We start from the raw sequence: 13,573 nt of genomic DNA, 5'->3' as shown, positions 1-13,573 counted from the left end.
AAATGGCAGAATGGGCCAAATGGCCTACTTCTGCTCCTACATCTTATAAAAAGTACTGCATGGGCTGTAAAATAATTCTGAGTGTCATGAGGAAATAAAGTGTTAGAAATGCAAGCCTTTATTTTCTCAGATTGAAAGATGCAGTGATGGTCCACAGTGACTGCTGTTAGTGAATAAAGAAAGATTTATCTCCAGTTTCAGGCCAGGCATGTAAGAAAGGAGTGAAAAGTCCTGCTGCTTTGAGAAATTAGAAATTGAAAAACAAAAGATAGACACTGTTTAAATTGTCTCTTTATTGAACAGTCAGAGGCTCATTAGAGCATTAACTATGAGTCAGTTGCAGAAAGTCTTCATCGTCACCAGTGTAAAGCCCCATCAGTGTTCCTGTCCAGTCTGGCTTTGTGCTGGAACCAAAGTCTCACCGAAGATGCCAGCTGGATTGCTCAATAAACCATTACCCTTTGAGAAAGATCATTATTCTACCACACAGTACAAGAACTGCTCAACTCACACAGTGAATGAGAAACTGTGCTCCACGGCATGGAACCCAAGTAACATAAAACACTAACGTTACAGCATCTATTCTTACCTAGAAATTTATTGGAAAATTGAAACCAAGAACAAAATAAAAATCCACCAAAAAAATGGTCTTAATGTCGTTTTGCTGCATATCTTTTGCCAAGAACCAGAACTGGTGATACAGAGATAAATGATGTAAGCACTAAAATAGCCACAAGATTTTTTTTTCAAAAAAATCAAGTTGTTGGAATGGGGCAAGTGTTTTAGGAGGGAAAAGAATTGATCAGACTAAACAGGATTAATATCTCAGACCAAGGAGATAATTTTAGTTGTCAGTGTTGCTCACACCTATGGGAAATTTGGAGTTGAGCTTCTAGCCAATCTGCCACTTACCCTGTAAATAATTATCTGTGATCTAATGGAGGTGTTTAAGATGATCAAATAAAATTGATAAAGATGGAAAGAAAGAATTTCTTTTGCTGGACAAGTCCAGAAAAGGCAAGTATAATTACATTATTGCCATGGAGAAATACACTTCTTCACTCAAAGGTCAGAGGATATTGAGAACTTACTTTCCAGACCCTCTACTAATTATTGATGGATGTCATTAAGGATAAAGGGTCACTGGACTTGAAACATTAATTCTGGTTTTCACGCCACAGATGCTGCCATACTTGTTGAGTTTCTCTAGCACTTTTAGTTTCTGTCCAAGGTAAAAACTGCCTGGGCCAAATAGCTTCCTTCTGCACTGTAAAAATTTCATGATGCTATGATAATTCCAAACCCAATATCAATAGATGTTTATCTTGCAAGGATAGCTAGAGATATAGATGGAGGTGGGTAGATGGAGTTAAGATGTAGATCTGCTATGATAATAATGGGCAGAACAGACACAAGGGGTTGAATAGCCTTATCCTTCCATTCTCACTTATTTCGCAGATAGGTGAATACAATGGCAAAAGACAGGAACGTTGTTTCCTCATGGGCATATTTTCTTTAAAGAGTTCTATATGGAGGTCTCAAACACTTTGTAGCTTATTGACGACATATTAAATGAATTGACAGATGTTTGCTTTAACACATGGTCAAGATCTGACGGGCTTTTCTCAACCTTTTCAAGCGACTGTTCAGAAATCTACGCTTCTCAAAGATGTCTTCCTCTTCCATCAGCAGCTGTTCCATCTGCTCCTGACCCTGCAGCAACTGCAGTAAGTTGCGTTGCAGCTTGCTCGCGTACTCCTGCAAGAGGTAGAATCGAATGACCATTGGAACCATGTCTGCCAGTCGGTTTGAAGCAATCTGAAACACACAAGTAGATTCACCATCAACATGCTTCTCCTCGGAGGCCTGTAGGCCTTGTGCTTGAAGCTTACACAGCATTGTACAGCATTTACTGCACAGAGGAAACGGCTAATTGACCCAAATGACCTGGGCCAGTATTTATTCTCCACTTGGCTCACCTCCCATCCTTTATCATGCATGTAGATCATTGTAACGCTCTATTCCCTTCTTCCCAATATACTCATCTAACTTTCCTTCTGTATCGCTGCACATTCGCTCCAATCACTCCCTCTGATCACAAGTTCAATATTCTCACCACTTTTGGTGCAAGTTCCACATGAATTGCCTTTTGGATTTTTTGGTGACTGCCTTGTAATAATGCCCTTGAGATATGCTTTTCCCCATGAGGATAAAATTGTTATGAATGGGAGACTTTCTAAGTGGTCATTCTTTAAACTGCCTGTTTTAATTTGAGGTATATAAGAATGTGCTGGGGAAGGGGCAGGAAATTAAGGGAAGTCATTTGGAAATCTGCCCAGCAACTGACCCATGAGATTTACTTATGAGGAGGTTAGAGGCTTACATTGTAACCAGTTTTAAAATTTGACATAAATAAAGGATAGCTGATTTTTTTTTGGATATAGACTCTCAGAATCAGACAAAAAGACCTGAAGGGGGAAGACTAAAAACAATGGACGCTGGATCAAGCAGTGTGAGAGACTGTTTAAAAACTGAAAGAACTGCTGATGCTGTAAATCAGAGACAAAAACAGCAGCTGCTGGAAAAATGCAGCAGGTCTGGCAGCATCTGTGCAGAGAAATCAGAGTTATTGTTTCAGATCTGGTGACCCTTCCTCAGAAACGATGGTAGCTAGGAAAACGTCGGTTCATATGCAGAAGATAGGGTGGGGGGAGGGTTAAGGAGTAAACAATAGGTCAGGATAGAGCCCAAAGAGAGAGAACAGCAGTTGGACAAAAGGAGTTGATAACAATCTGGCTGGGAGGGTGAAGAGCTGTTTATGGAGACTGTTAGTAGCTAACAATGGGTTGTGTGTAATGGCAGACTATGTGATAACAAGGCCTGGTGTTTGTGGTAGAGGCTTGGGCATGGGAGAGTTCAGGTCCTAAAATTATTGAACTTGATGTTGAGTTCAGAGTGCTGCAGGGTCCCCAAGTTGAAAATGAGATATTGTTCTTCCAGCTTGCGCTGGGCTTTGCTGGAACATTGCAGCAGGCCCGAGACAGAAATGTTGGCCAGGGAATAGGGTGTTATGTTAAAGTGGCAGGCAACTGAAAGCTCAAGGTTTTTTTTGCAAGCAGAACATATGTTCTGAGAAGCGGTCACTCAGTCTACGCTTCATTACCCCAATGTAGGGGAGACCACACTGTGAGCAGTGATTGCAGAAGGCTAGGGAATGCTGGGAAGTGCAGGTAAAGTGCTGCTTCACCTGGACGTATCTTTGGGCCCTTGGATACGGAGGACGGAGGAGGTAAATGGGTAGGTGCTGCACCTTCAGTGGTTGCAGGGGAAAGTGCCGTGGGGCTGTCGGGGGATGTTGGGAGTGAAGGAAGTCTGGACCAGGGTGTCCCGGAGAGAACGGTCCCTGCGGAAGGCAATGTGTGTCTGGTGGTGGCCTCTCTCCGGATGTGGCAGAAATGGTGTCTGATGATCTTCTGGATGTGGATGCTGGTGGGATGGCAGTTAAGTACAAGGGGAACCCTATCGCTGTTGTGGGATGGAAGAGAGGGGTGAGGGCGGAAGTTTGGGAGATGGATCGGACCCAATCGAGAACCCTGTCAACAATGGTGCTGAGGAATCCTCTGAAGGTGGACATTTCAGAGGCTCCGTTGTCAAAGTTGGCCTCATCAGAACATATGCAATGGAGACAGACGGACAGGGAGAGCGGAATGGAGTCTTTTCAGGAAACAGAGTATGAGGATGTATAATCCAGGTAGCTGTTGGAGTCATTGGGTTTATAGTGGATATTAGTGGCTAGTCTATCCCCAGAAATAAAAAAAAACAGAGATGTCGAGGAAGGGAAGGGAGGAGTCCGAGATGAAAGCGAGGGTGGGGTGAAAATTGGAAGCAAAATCCATGAACTTTTCTAATTCCAGATGAGAGAGGGAAGCAGCACAATGATATCATCAAATGTTTCAGAGAAAGATTTGTGGGTGGGGGCTGGAATAGGACTAGAACAAGGAATGTTCCACGTACCCCATGAAGAGACAGGCATAACTGGGGCTCACACTCCTCTGACCTCAAGAAAACATGAGGAGTTAAAAGAGAAGTTGTTGAGGGTGAGGACGAACTCAGTTAAGTGGAGGAGGGTGCTGGTGGGTGGGGACGGTTCAGGCTTTTGCTCTGAGAGATCTGATTGACTGTTAATTGTCAGGCAGACTGCTGATGTTAATGGATTTCCTGTTTGAAGAAAGGGAACTCACAGAGGTTTAAAGACCAAGCAAGTGCACAAAGGTGCCCTGCTGCTGAAGTCCATTATATTGTACTCTGGAGACCGAGTGAAGGGACTTTCCAGACAATTTGCCTCGGTGTATCAGAAGAAGAAACCAATTAGACAGTGGGAGAAATTTGGAATTTCAACTACAAGGCTTCATATGTATTGAAAATATTCCAAGAATATAAACTGTAAATGTATCTTGGGGTTTCACATTGTGCAATAATGTAGGATAGTGTATTAATTTTCTACGAAGTAATGTTTTATCAATATCAATATTATTTGTTACAATATACAACTTGAAGCATAACGTAATGGTGGATGAATAAATTATGAATATTCTTTGAATATGAAACATCCAGGATGGACAAAGGGGAGCTGGTAGATGAAGTGTAATTGGATTTCCAAGAGGCATGTGATAGGGTGCTGCAAAAACTTACTACAGATGTTAAGAACATGCATAGACTGTGATATGCTGGCTAACGGAAAAGAAAGGTGAGGATAAATGAGTAATATTCAAATTGGCAAACTATAATTAGAGGGGTGCTACAGGGATCTGTGTTGGGATCTCAGTAATTTATAACTTCATGGGTAAAGGGACAAACTGTGTTATATCTAACTTTTCTGTTCGTCAGAAACAAGCTGTGAGGAGGATACAAAATGAACATAAAGGGATATGGATAGGTTGAGTGAGTGGGCAAAAACTTATCAGATGAAGTAAAATGTGGGAAAATGGGGTTGTCCACATTGGCAGGAGGAATAGAACACAGAATATTACTTATTTTGAAAAAAAAAAAGACTGCAATGCAGAAGAGCAGAGAGGTCTATGTATCCTTCTACATGAATCACAAAGTTAGCATGTAGACACATCAAGTAAGGAGAAAGGCAATGGAGTTATGGCCTTTAATGCAAATGGAATGGAGTTTTAAAGTGGTGCGTGCTACAACCGCACAGGGCAATTGGTGAAAATGACTTAGAGCGCTTGGATAGTTTTGATCTCTTAAGACAGGACCTACTTGCACTGGTTCGGAGAAGGCAGCTCACCAGGCTAATTCCTGGGACAAACAGCTTGTGATGAAGGATGCTTGTGCTGATACTCATTGGAGTTTCAAAGCATGAGAAGTGACCTTCTTGAAACACATAACATTCTGAGAGCATTTGACGTGCGGATGTTGAGAGAATGGATCCTGTCACATCCTATGATGCCTTGTAGTTGAAATCTCGAACTAGGATCCAGTTTTAAAATAGGGTGGCTCCTATTTATGACAGGGTTGAGGAATTAATACTTTTAAAATTTCATTAGTAGGAATGAAAAGAGTTGCTATGCGCTTTGGGCATCCAAGCTGTTTGACCATCTGACACGAATATTTCTTACTGAATTTAAGCTGCTCTCCCTACCCAGTGCCATTATCAAACACACCCTCTCCTCTGTGCGGAGGTGGTGTCTTATGCCTAATGTCCATTTAACTGCCTTTCACACATGTAACATGAAGTCAAAGCAACAATCAACCATTGACACCAACTAGAATGATTCTGTCAGTTTATATCAGTGAAGATGGAATTGCACAGCTCACCAGATAATAGGTTTCTAAATGAATGGACATTGCAGTGATATCAGTACTGATAGAAATTATCTGCTGGTTCTGCTCCTCTGGTAACTCATATTCGGTCTGGATTTGATTCAGCTTGTTGGAGTAAATGATGTCCTGACTGTAGACCATTTTCTCCATCTGGAACAGAGTCTTCAGCATCCGCTCAGCTTCCAGCTCCTGGTTCTCACGAATTTCATCAATCTTACTCTGTAGGGGAGATGAGCCAACATGTTGCTCAGTATGGAACTGGTCAGATGGTGTGCAATGGTCTTTTCCTTTCCTGGACACTGCTATCTATCCACCTTTTTAAATGTAATTTGTATTTCCATTTGGAGACAGCTTAACCCATCAAAAGCCAATTGTTGCACAGACAGAGGGGGATGGAGTTGTGGAGCCTTTTCTTGGGTTTGAAATAGGTTCCATGAAGCCCAGATTTGCAATACCATGTCCCAGTGAGCAGGAGACCACCAGACTGGTTTGACAGCCCATTAACCATCCCCAGTGGTCACCAGAAACAAACACAGCATCATTAAAATATGTTAATAAGAGTCCTGTATCTACATCAGGACCCTCATGATGGATAGGACCTGCAAGCTCACTTGTACAGTCAGTTTATAAATTCATGATGGAAGCAGCAATCACTAGTGCCATTTAAAAGGGACTAACACCTTTACTAAAGCAGGTCTCTGGTTAACAGTATCAGGCTTGGGTTAATGTTTTGGACTTTTCCAATGAGTAACTGATGGGAAATAACCATCATCAATAAGCCAAGACAGATAATATTGGGAAATCGTCAAACTAAAGTCAATCCGGTCACAGATTCTTACAGGAGGCCATTTGGCCCATTGTGCCTGTGGAAGTATTTGAGAGAGGGAACTAGTCTATTTAATCCCATACCCCAGCCAGAATTTAATGCTAATGATGGACCTCCCACAACTGATGGGAATCACTCTCACTGGGTGAGAGCCCAGTGTTAGTTTCTATGTTGGAACCTCAATGCGAATGTCCTGAAGATCTTAGCTGGCTAGCGTCTGAGATCGCAAGGGATCAAGTTACTGAGAGCTGCCAGCACTCCACTGCCATCAGAGTACCCGGGAGCAGTGGATTCTGCCAGCAATGCTCGGAGACCCAGCTTGACTAGTGCCATCAGATCCATCTAGTGCATACTGCACTTCAGTCAGAGAACCATCTTGACTTCGCTACTCTCTGCCTCCTATCTCTTGGCCAACTGAAGACTCACCTGATGCCCACATATATTTTTCCGTTCAGGTGTGGTGCAGAAACCCTGGTTAGTTTTTGCTTCTTCCTAATCCAGGGACACGGATGATAATTGTAGAGCACCTTAACTTAGATCAACACCCAACAGGGAAGCTCTGATCAGACTTTCCCATGCCATTAATTGGATGGATGGTAAGCCCCACCCTGAACTTTAGTTTGCAATCCAACTGTTTAAAATTTGTCGTGAAGGGTTGAAACCCAAACACAACCTCCAGGCCAGCTCCTAACCCGACTGAAAATCCAGCCCAATCATTATTCACAACCACACACCCACTCCCGTCTCCCGGCCTCCCTCACCCTGTCCTACCCCATAAACACAAACCAAGAAGTTAGATGTCTACATACCTTGATATTTTTCATTAGGTTTGGCAACCCTACAAAATGCTGCATGGCCAAACTGTTAAATACTGACTGGACCTGGTCTGTAAGGAAAAAGAGTTCTATTACAGGAGGAAGACAATTCTTTAGTTATGTTTTGAACAGCTTTTATTCTTAAAAGTTCTGTTATGATGTAGTCCTAACAGAGAGTGGCTCGTGTGTGGAATGAACTTCTAGAGGAAGTGGTGGATGCAGGTACAATTACAACATTTAAAAGACATTTATATAAGTACATGAATAAGAAATGTTTGGAGGGAAATGGGCCAAGTACAGTCAGGTGCGACTAGTTTAGCTTCGGATTATGGTTGTACGGACCAGTTGGACTGAAAGGTCTGTTTTCGTGCTGTATGACTCTATAAGTGATTAAGGGGGAGAGATAGCTGCGGAAAAGCATGAACAAGTCCAAAATCAGATACAACTGCTTGGCCATGATCCAAATGATAGGGAGAGTGCATTCGATGGGCTAAATAGCCTACCAAGGGTTGAGTCTCCAAGCTCACGGTGTCCCAAAATCCAATTAAGTAAGATACTAGAGGATTTGTCTGACCTTCTAATGCAATACAACTTTACTATAAATATACTGTCATAATTTGGGAATGCTGATTTTGATGTATTTTTGAATTTAAATACGATGGTGAGTTGCTGGTCTCAAAAGGTCAGAAAGTCAGTTTTGCACATTGAGTTTGAACATAATTTCCAATAAAGCATGTGAGTTCAGCTAAATGGCCACATAAACTTACCTGGGTGAGGGTGGGGGGTGGTTAACTGATGAAATGATTGTAAAGTTAAACATTTATGACATACAGAAAAAGTCAGGCCAGGGGCCAAAATCAGGCTTCAGTTGGGAGGAATAATTTCATCCCAGCAGCTGTGGAAGTCCAGGTTTTCAGAGTTGGAAAGAACCCTGACAACTGTTTTAGCAGTTTAAGTAGACAGGGATTTTCTTAAAGTTCAGTGAAAAAAGCCAACGAAGCAGCCAGTGTCTGTGTATCTCGGGGACAGACAGTAAAAAGAGAATCACATCTTATGAATGTATAGGGATTCACTGAAAGGAAATGCTTGCAATTTTATCAGTTATGCATGAAATTGAAGTGTTAAAAAAGGAGAGATACTTCACTGGGATAGTAGGAACTGCCGATGCTGGAGAATCTGAGACAACAAGGTATACAGCTGGATGAACACAGCAGGCCAAGCAGCATCAGAGGAGCAGGAAAGCTGACGTTTCGGGTCTAGACCCTTCTTCAGAAAATGAAGCTTTCCTGCTCCTTTGATGCTGCTTGGCCTGCTGTGTTCATCCAGCTCTACACCTTGTTGTCTCAGATACTTCACTGGGATGGAGTGTCTGTAAAGTATATTGCTGAGAAAAGAGTTGAATTTTCTCTTTGCTGTTCATGATCTGATCTTTCTGAACTACCTTCTATGTATGCAGATTTTAAAAAATGTTAACAAGCTTGTGTATTTTTTGAAAAGGATATTGGAAGACTTACCTGAATATGTTTAGGGACTCAATGTAAAAAATAATGCTCTTGATCAACTAACCCAAACTTTACACTGGATCTGACCAGCTGAGATCAAAACTTCTGAGTCCCAAGTGTGCGAATAGTATGGCAAATTTATCACAGCTTGGGGCATCACTGAACTCAAAACATTGACTCTGTTTTTCTCTCCACAGATGCTGCCAGACCCGCTGAGTTTCTCCAGACATTTCCATTTGTGTCTCAGGTTTCCAGTGTCCGCAGTTCTTTGTTTTATAAAGATGCTATTGAATTCTTTACAGAGGGATTGAGGAGTTATCCCTGGAGCCCTAGTCAATATTTATCTCTTAACATTATAAGCAACATTATGTGGTCATGATATTGTTTCTATTTGCAGGATCTTGCTGTGTGCAGTTGAATACCATGTGTCCTACTTCATAAAAGTAACTACACTTCAACAAGGTTCCTCTGATTGTGAAATGCTTTGGCGTGTCCCAAAGTTGTGAGCTGCACAATACCAACGCAAATCCTTCTCTATAACACACAGAATCTTTCTTGCCAAGTGCTGTCTGGACCATACATTTTACCTGCTATCACCTTCAGCATGGTGAGAGAAGGAGGCTCCAACTTCATGATCTGATTCTTGGCTAGCGACTCAAAGATTCTGTAATTGGTAAATCCAGGCAATTCTCTCCCACGGGACTTCTCAGTGTACGCTGACACTTGATCGCTCATTATTTCTTTGACTACAACAAAAATAAAACAATGTTATCATTGGGCCTGTTTGTTAAACCCTGTGATATTTTTTGTGTTTCTCAAACTATTATTCTCCAGTGCAGCTGAACTCTCTTATTTAACAGGAACAGTGATCGAGCTGCCACTTCATCCAACCTGATCTTTGCCCCAAAGAAAATGGGTGTCCTATGGCAGGGAATTAGAAGAAATGTGACCCTAATATGTCAGATTCAACAGCAGTTTTGTTGTTTCTACTCCAATAAGAACATATAGAATCATATATAATCCTTTCAGAGAAAACTAAAATTCCAAAATATCTCAAAAGAGTGAGGATTTGATGTTGAGTGTAGAGAAACAGTTTGGAATGGTAATGGAAACTTCGCTCAAAGAGATGGATTCAGGAAGATTTTAAGATGCTGAGCAAACTGAAACTGGGAACAGGGAGCTCAAGAGGCAATGATTAAGATGTCTGAATCCCATCCATGATGGAGGGAGAAGACGATGGCCTAGTGATATTATCGCTGGACTGTTAATCCAGAGAAACTGAGGACTAGGGTTCAAATCCTGCTGTGGCGGATGGTGGAATTTGAATTCAATAAAAATCTGGAATGAAGAGTCTAATGATGATCATGAATGAATTGTTGGAAAAACCCATCTGGATCAACATTAGGAAAGGAAACTGCTATCCTTACCTGGTCTGGCATACATGTGACTCCAGATTCACAGCAATGTGGTTGACCTCAACTGCCCTCTGAAATGGCCTAGCAAGCCACTCAGAGTACCAATTGCTACAAAATCTCAAAGAAATGAAATTGGACAGATCACTTTGCATTACACTAGGCATCGGAATAGACAATGGCAGAAACAGCCCTGTCAACCCTGCAAAGTCCTCCTCACTAACATCTGAGGGCAAAATTTGGACAGCCATCTCACAAACCAGTCAAGCAACTGCCTGACATAGTCATACTCACAGAATCATACCTTACAAACAATGTCCCAGACACCACCATCACCATCCCCGGATATGTCCTGAACCACCAGCAAGACAGACCCAGCAGAGGGGGGGACACAGTGGTACACAGTCAGGAGGGAGTTGCCCTGGGAGTCCTCAACATTGACTCCGGGCCTCATTAAGTCACGTGGCTTCAGGTTAAACATGAGCAAGGAAACCTCCTGCTGATTACCACATACTGTCCTCCCTCAGCTGATGAATCAGTACTCCTCCATATTGAACAACACTTAGAGGAAGCACTGAGGATGGCAAGGGCACAAAAATGTACTCTGGGTGGGGGATTTCAACATTGACCACTAAAAGTGGCTCAGCAGCAGTACTACTGGTTGAGTCCTAAAGGACATAGCTGCTAGCCTGGGTCTGCAGCAGGTAGTGAGGGAACCAACAAGAGGGAAAAGCATATTTGACCTCATCCTTACTAATCTGCCAACTGCAGTTGCATCTGTCCATGACAGTATCGGTAAGAGTGACCATCGCACAGTCCTTGTGCAGATGAAGTCCCGCCTTCACATTGAGAATAACTTCCATTGTGTTGCGTGGCACTGTGCTAAATAGGACAGCCTTCACTCAGATTTAGCAACTCAAGACTGGGCATCCATGAGGTGCTGTGGGCCATCAACAGCACAATCTATAACCTTATGGCCCAGCATATCCTCCACCGAACCATTACCATCAAGCCAGGATATCAACCCTGGTTCAAGGGAGAGTGCAGGAGAGCATGCCAGGAGTAGCACTAGGCATAGCTGTAGATGAGGTGTCAATCTGGTGAAGCCACCAAACAGGAATACTTGCACGCCAAACAGCATAAGCAGCAAATGATAGACAGAGCTAAGCAATCCCACAACCGATGGATCAGATCTAACCTCTGCAGTCCTGCCATATCCGGTTGTAAATGGTGGTGGACAATTAAACAACTCACTGGAGGAGGAACTCCACAAATATCCCCATCCTCAATGACGGAAGAGCCCAGCACATCCGTGCAAAAGATAAGGCTGAAGCTTTCACAGCAATCTTCAGCCAGAAATGCCAAGTGGATGATCCATCTCAGCGTCCTCCAGTGGTCCCCAGCATTACAGATACCAGTCTTCAGCCAATTCGATTCATTCTGCTTCATATTAAGAAATGGTTGGAGACACTGGATACTGCAAAGGCTACAGGCCCTGATAACATTCCAGCAATAGTACTGAAGACTTGTGCTCCAGAACTTGCTGCTCCCCTAGCCAAGCTGTTCCAGTACAGTTACAACACTGGTATTGACCGAACAATGTGGAAAATTGCCCAAGTATGTCCTATACATAAAAAGCAGGACAAATCCAACCCGGCCAATTACCGCCCCATCAGTCTACACTCGATCATCAGTAAAGTGATGGAAGGTGTCAGTGACAGTGCTATCAAGCAGCACCTGCTCAGTAATAACCTGCTCAGTGATGCCCAGTTTGGGTTCCATCAGGGCCACTCAGCTCCTGACCTCAGTGCAACCTTGGTTCAAACATGGACAAAAGGGCTGAATTCCAGAGGTAAGGGGAGAGTGACAGCACTTGACATCAAGGCTGCATTTGACTGAGTGTGGCATCAAGGAGCCCGAGCAAAACTGGAATCACCTGGTTGGGACGGGGGGAGTGGAATAGCTCTCCAGTGGTTAGAGTCATACCTGAAACATAGGAAGATGGTTGTGGTTGTTGGAGGTCAATCATCTCAGCTCCAGGACATCTCTGCAGGAGTTCCTCAGAGTAGTGTCCTCTTCCCAACCATCTTCAGCTGCTTCATCAATGACCTTCCCTCCATCATAAGGTCAGAAGTGGGAACGTTCGGCAACAATTGCACAATGTTCAGCACCATTCATGACTCCTCAGATACTGAAGCAGTCCATGTTAAAATGCAACAAGATCTGGATGATATCCAGGCTTGAGCCGACAAGTGGCAAGTGATAAGTGGCAATTGACATTCATGCCACACGAATACAAGGTGGACCATCAATCAGAGACAATCTAACCACTGCCCCTTGGCATTCAATGGTGTTACCATTTCTGAATCCCCCAGTATCAACATCCTGGGAGTTAACATTGACCAGAAACTCAACTGGACTTACCACATAAACACAGTGGCTACAAGAGCAAGTGAGAAGCTAGGAATACTGTGGTGAGTAACTCACCTCCTGATACCTAAAAGCTGTCCACCATCTGCAAGGCACAAGTCAGGAGTGTGATGGAATAGTCCTCAATTGCCTAAATATCTGCAGCCCCAACAACACTCAAGAAACTTGACACCATCCAGGACAAAGTAGCCTGCTTGATTGGCCCTACATCCACAAGCATCCACTTCCTCCACCACTGACACTCAGTAGTAGCAGTGTGTACTATCTACAAGATGCGCTGAAGGAAGATCCTCAGACAGCACCTTCCAAACCCATGACCACTTCCATCTAGAAGGACAAGGGCAGCAGACATATGGGAACACCATCACCTTCAAGTTTCCCTTCAAGCCCCTCACCATTCTGACTTGGAAATATATCACTGTTCCGTCACTGTCGCTGGGTCAAAATCTTGGAATTCCCTCCTAATGACATTGTGGGTCAACCCACAGCAAATGGACTGCAGTGGTTGAAGAAAGCAGCTCACCATCACCTTCTCAAGGGCAACAAGGGACGGGCCATAATGCTGGCCAGCCAGCAACACCCACATCCCACAAATGAATAGAGGGAAAAAAAACAGACAGAACAAGGGTGGCCATTCCCCGCAGAACAGATATACCGTTTTGGATACTGTTGAGGGGAATGACCTCAGGGGAAAGCAACAGCAGCCAAACACATTGCGCCACGGTTGGTCCTACTGCAGAGGGGTGGGATGAAAAG

At 43.3% G+C, this 13,573-nt stretch overlaps 1 protein-coding gene across 4 annotated transcripts in view; it reads right to left on the bottom strand.

Annotated features, from left to right (window-relative positions):
• Positions 1–271: 271 nt before the first annotated feature.
• The window catches only part of LOC109929366 (interferon-induced GTP-binding protein Mx3-like), a 48,102-nt gene continuing 34,800 nt past the window's right edge, over positions 272–13,573 (bottom strand). For all 4 annotated transcript variants that reach the window (XM_048603312.1, XM_048603313.1, XM_048603310.1 and 1 more), the window contains 4 exons: positions 9,563–9,721; positions 7,468–7,544; positions 5,827–6,051; positions 272–1,818 (listed from right to left, as the gene is read on the bottom strand). In XM_048603312.1, coding sequence (XP_048459269.1) covers positions 1,594–1,818; positions 5,827–6,051; positions 7,468–7,544; positions 9,563–9,721 — 686 coding nt within the window. In that variant the 3' untranslated portion in view covers positions 272–1,593. The remainder of the gene's footprint in view (positions 1,819–5,826; positions 6,052–7,467; positions 7,545–9,562; positions 9,722–13,573) is intronic.

This window comes from Rhincodon typus, chromosome 11 (assembly GCF_021869965.1).
Source record: "Rhincodon typus isolate 14 chromosome 11, sRhiTyp1.1, whole genome shotgun sequence".
NCBI lineage: Eukaryota > Metazoa > Chordata > Chondrichthyes > Orectolobiformes > Rhincodontidae > Rhincodon > Rhincodon typus.
This window is presented reverse-complemented; position numbering and strand designations above follow the sequence as displayed.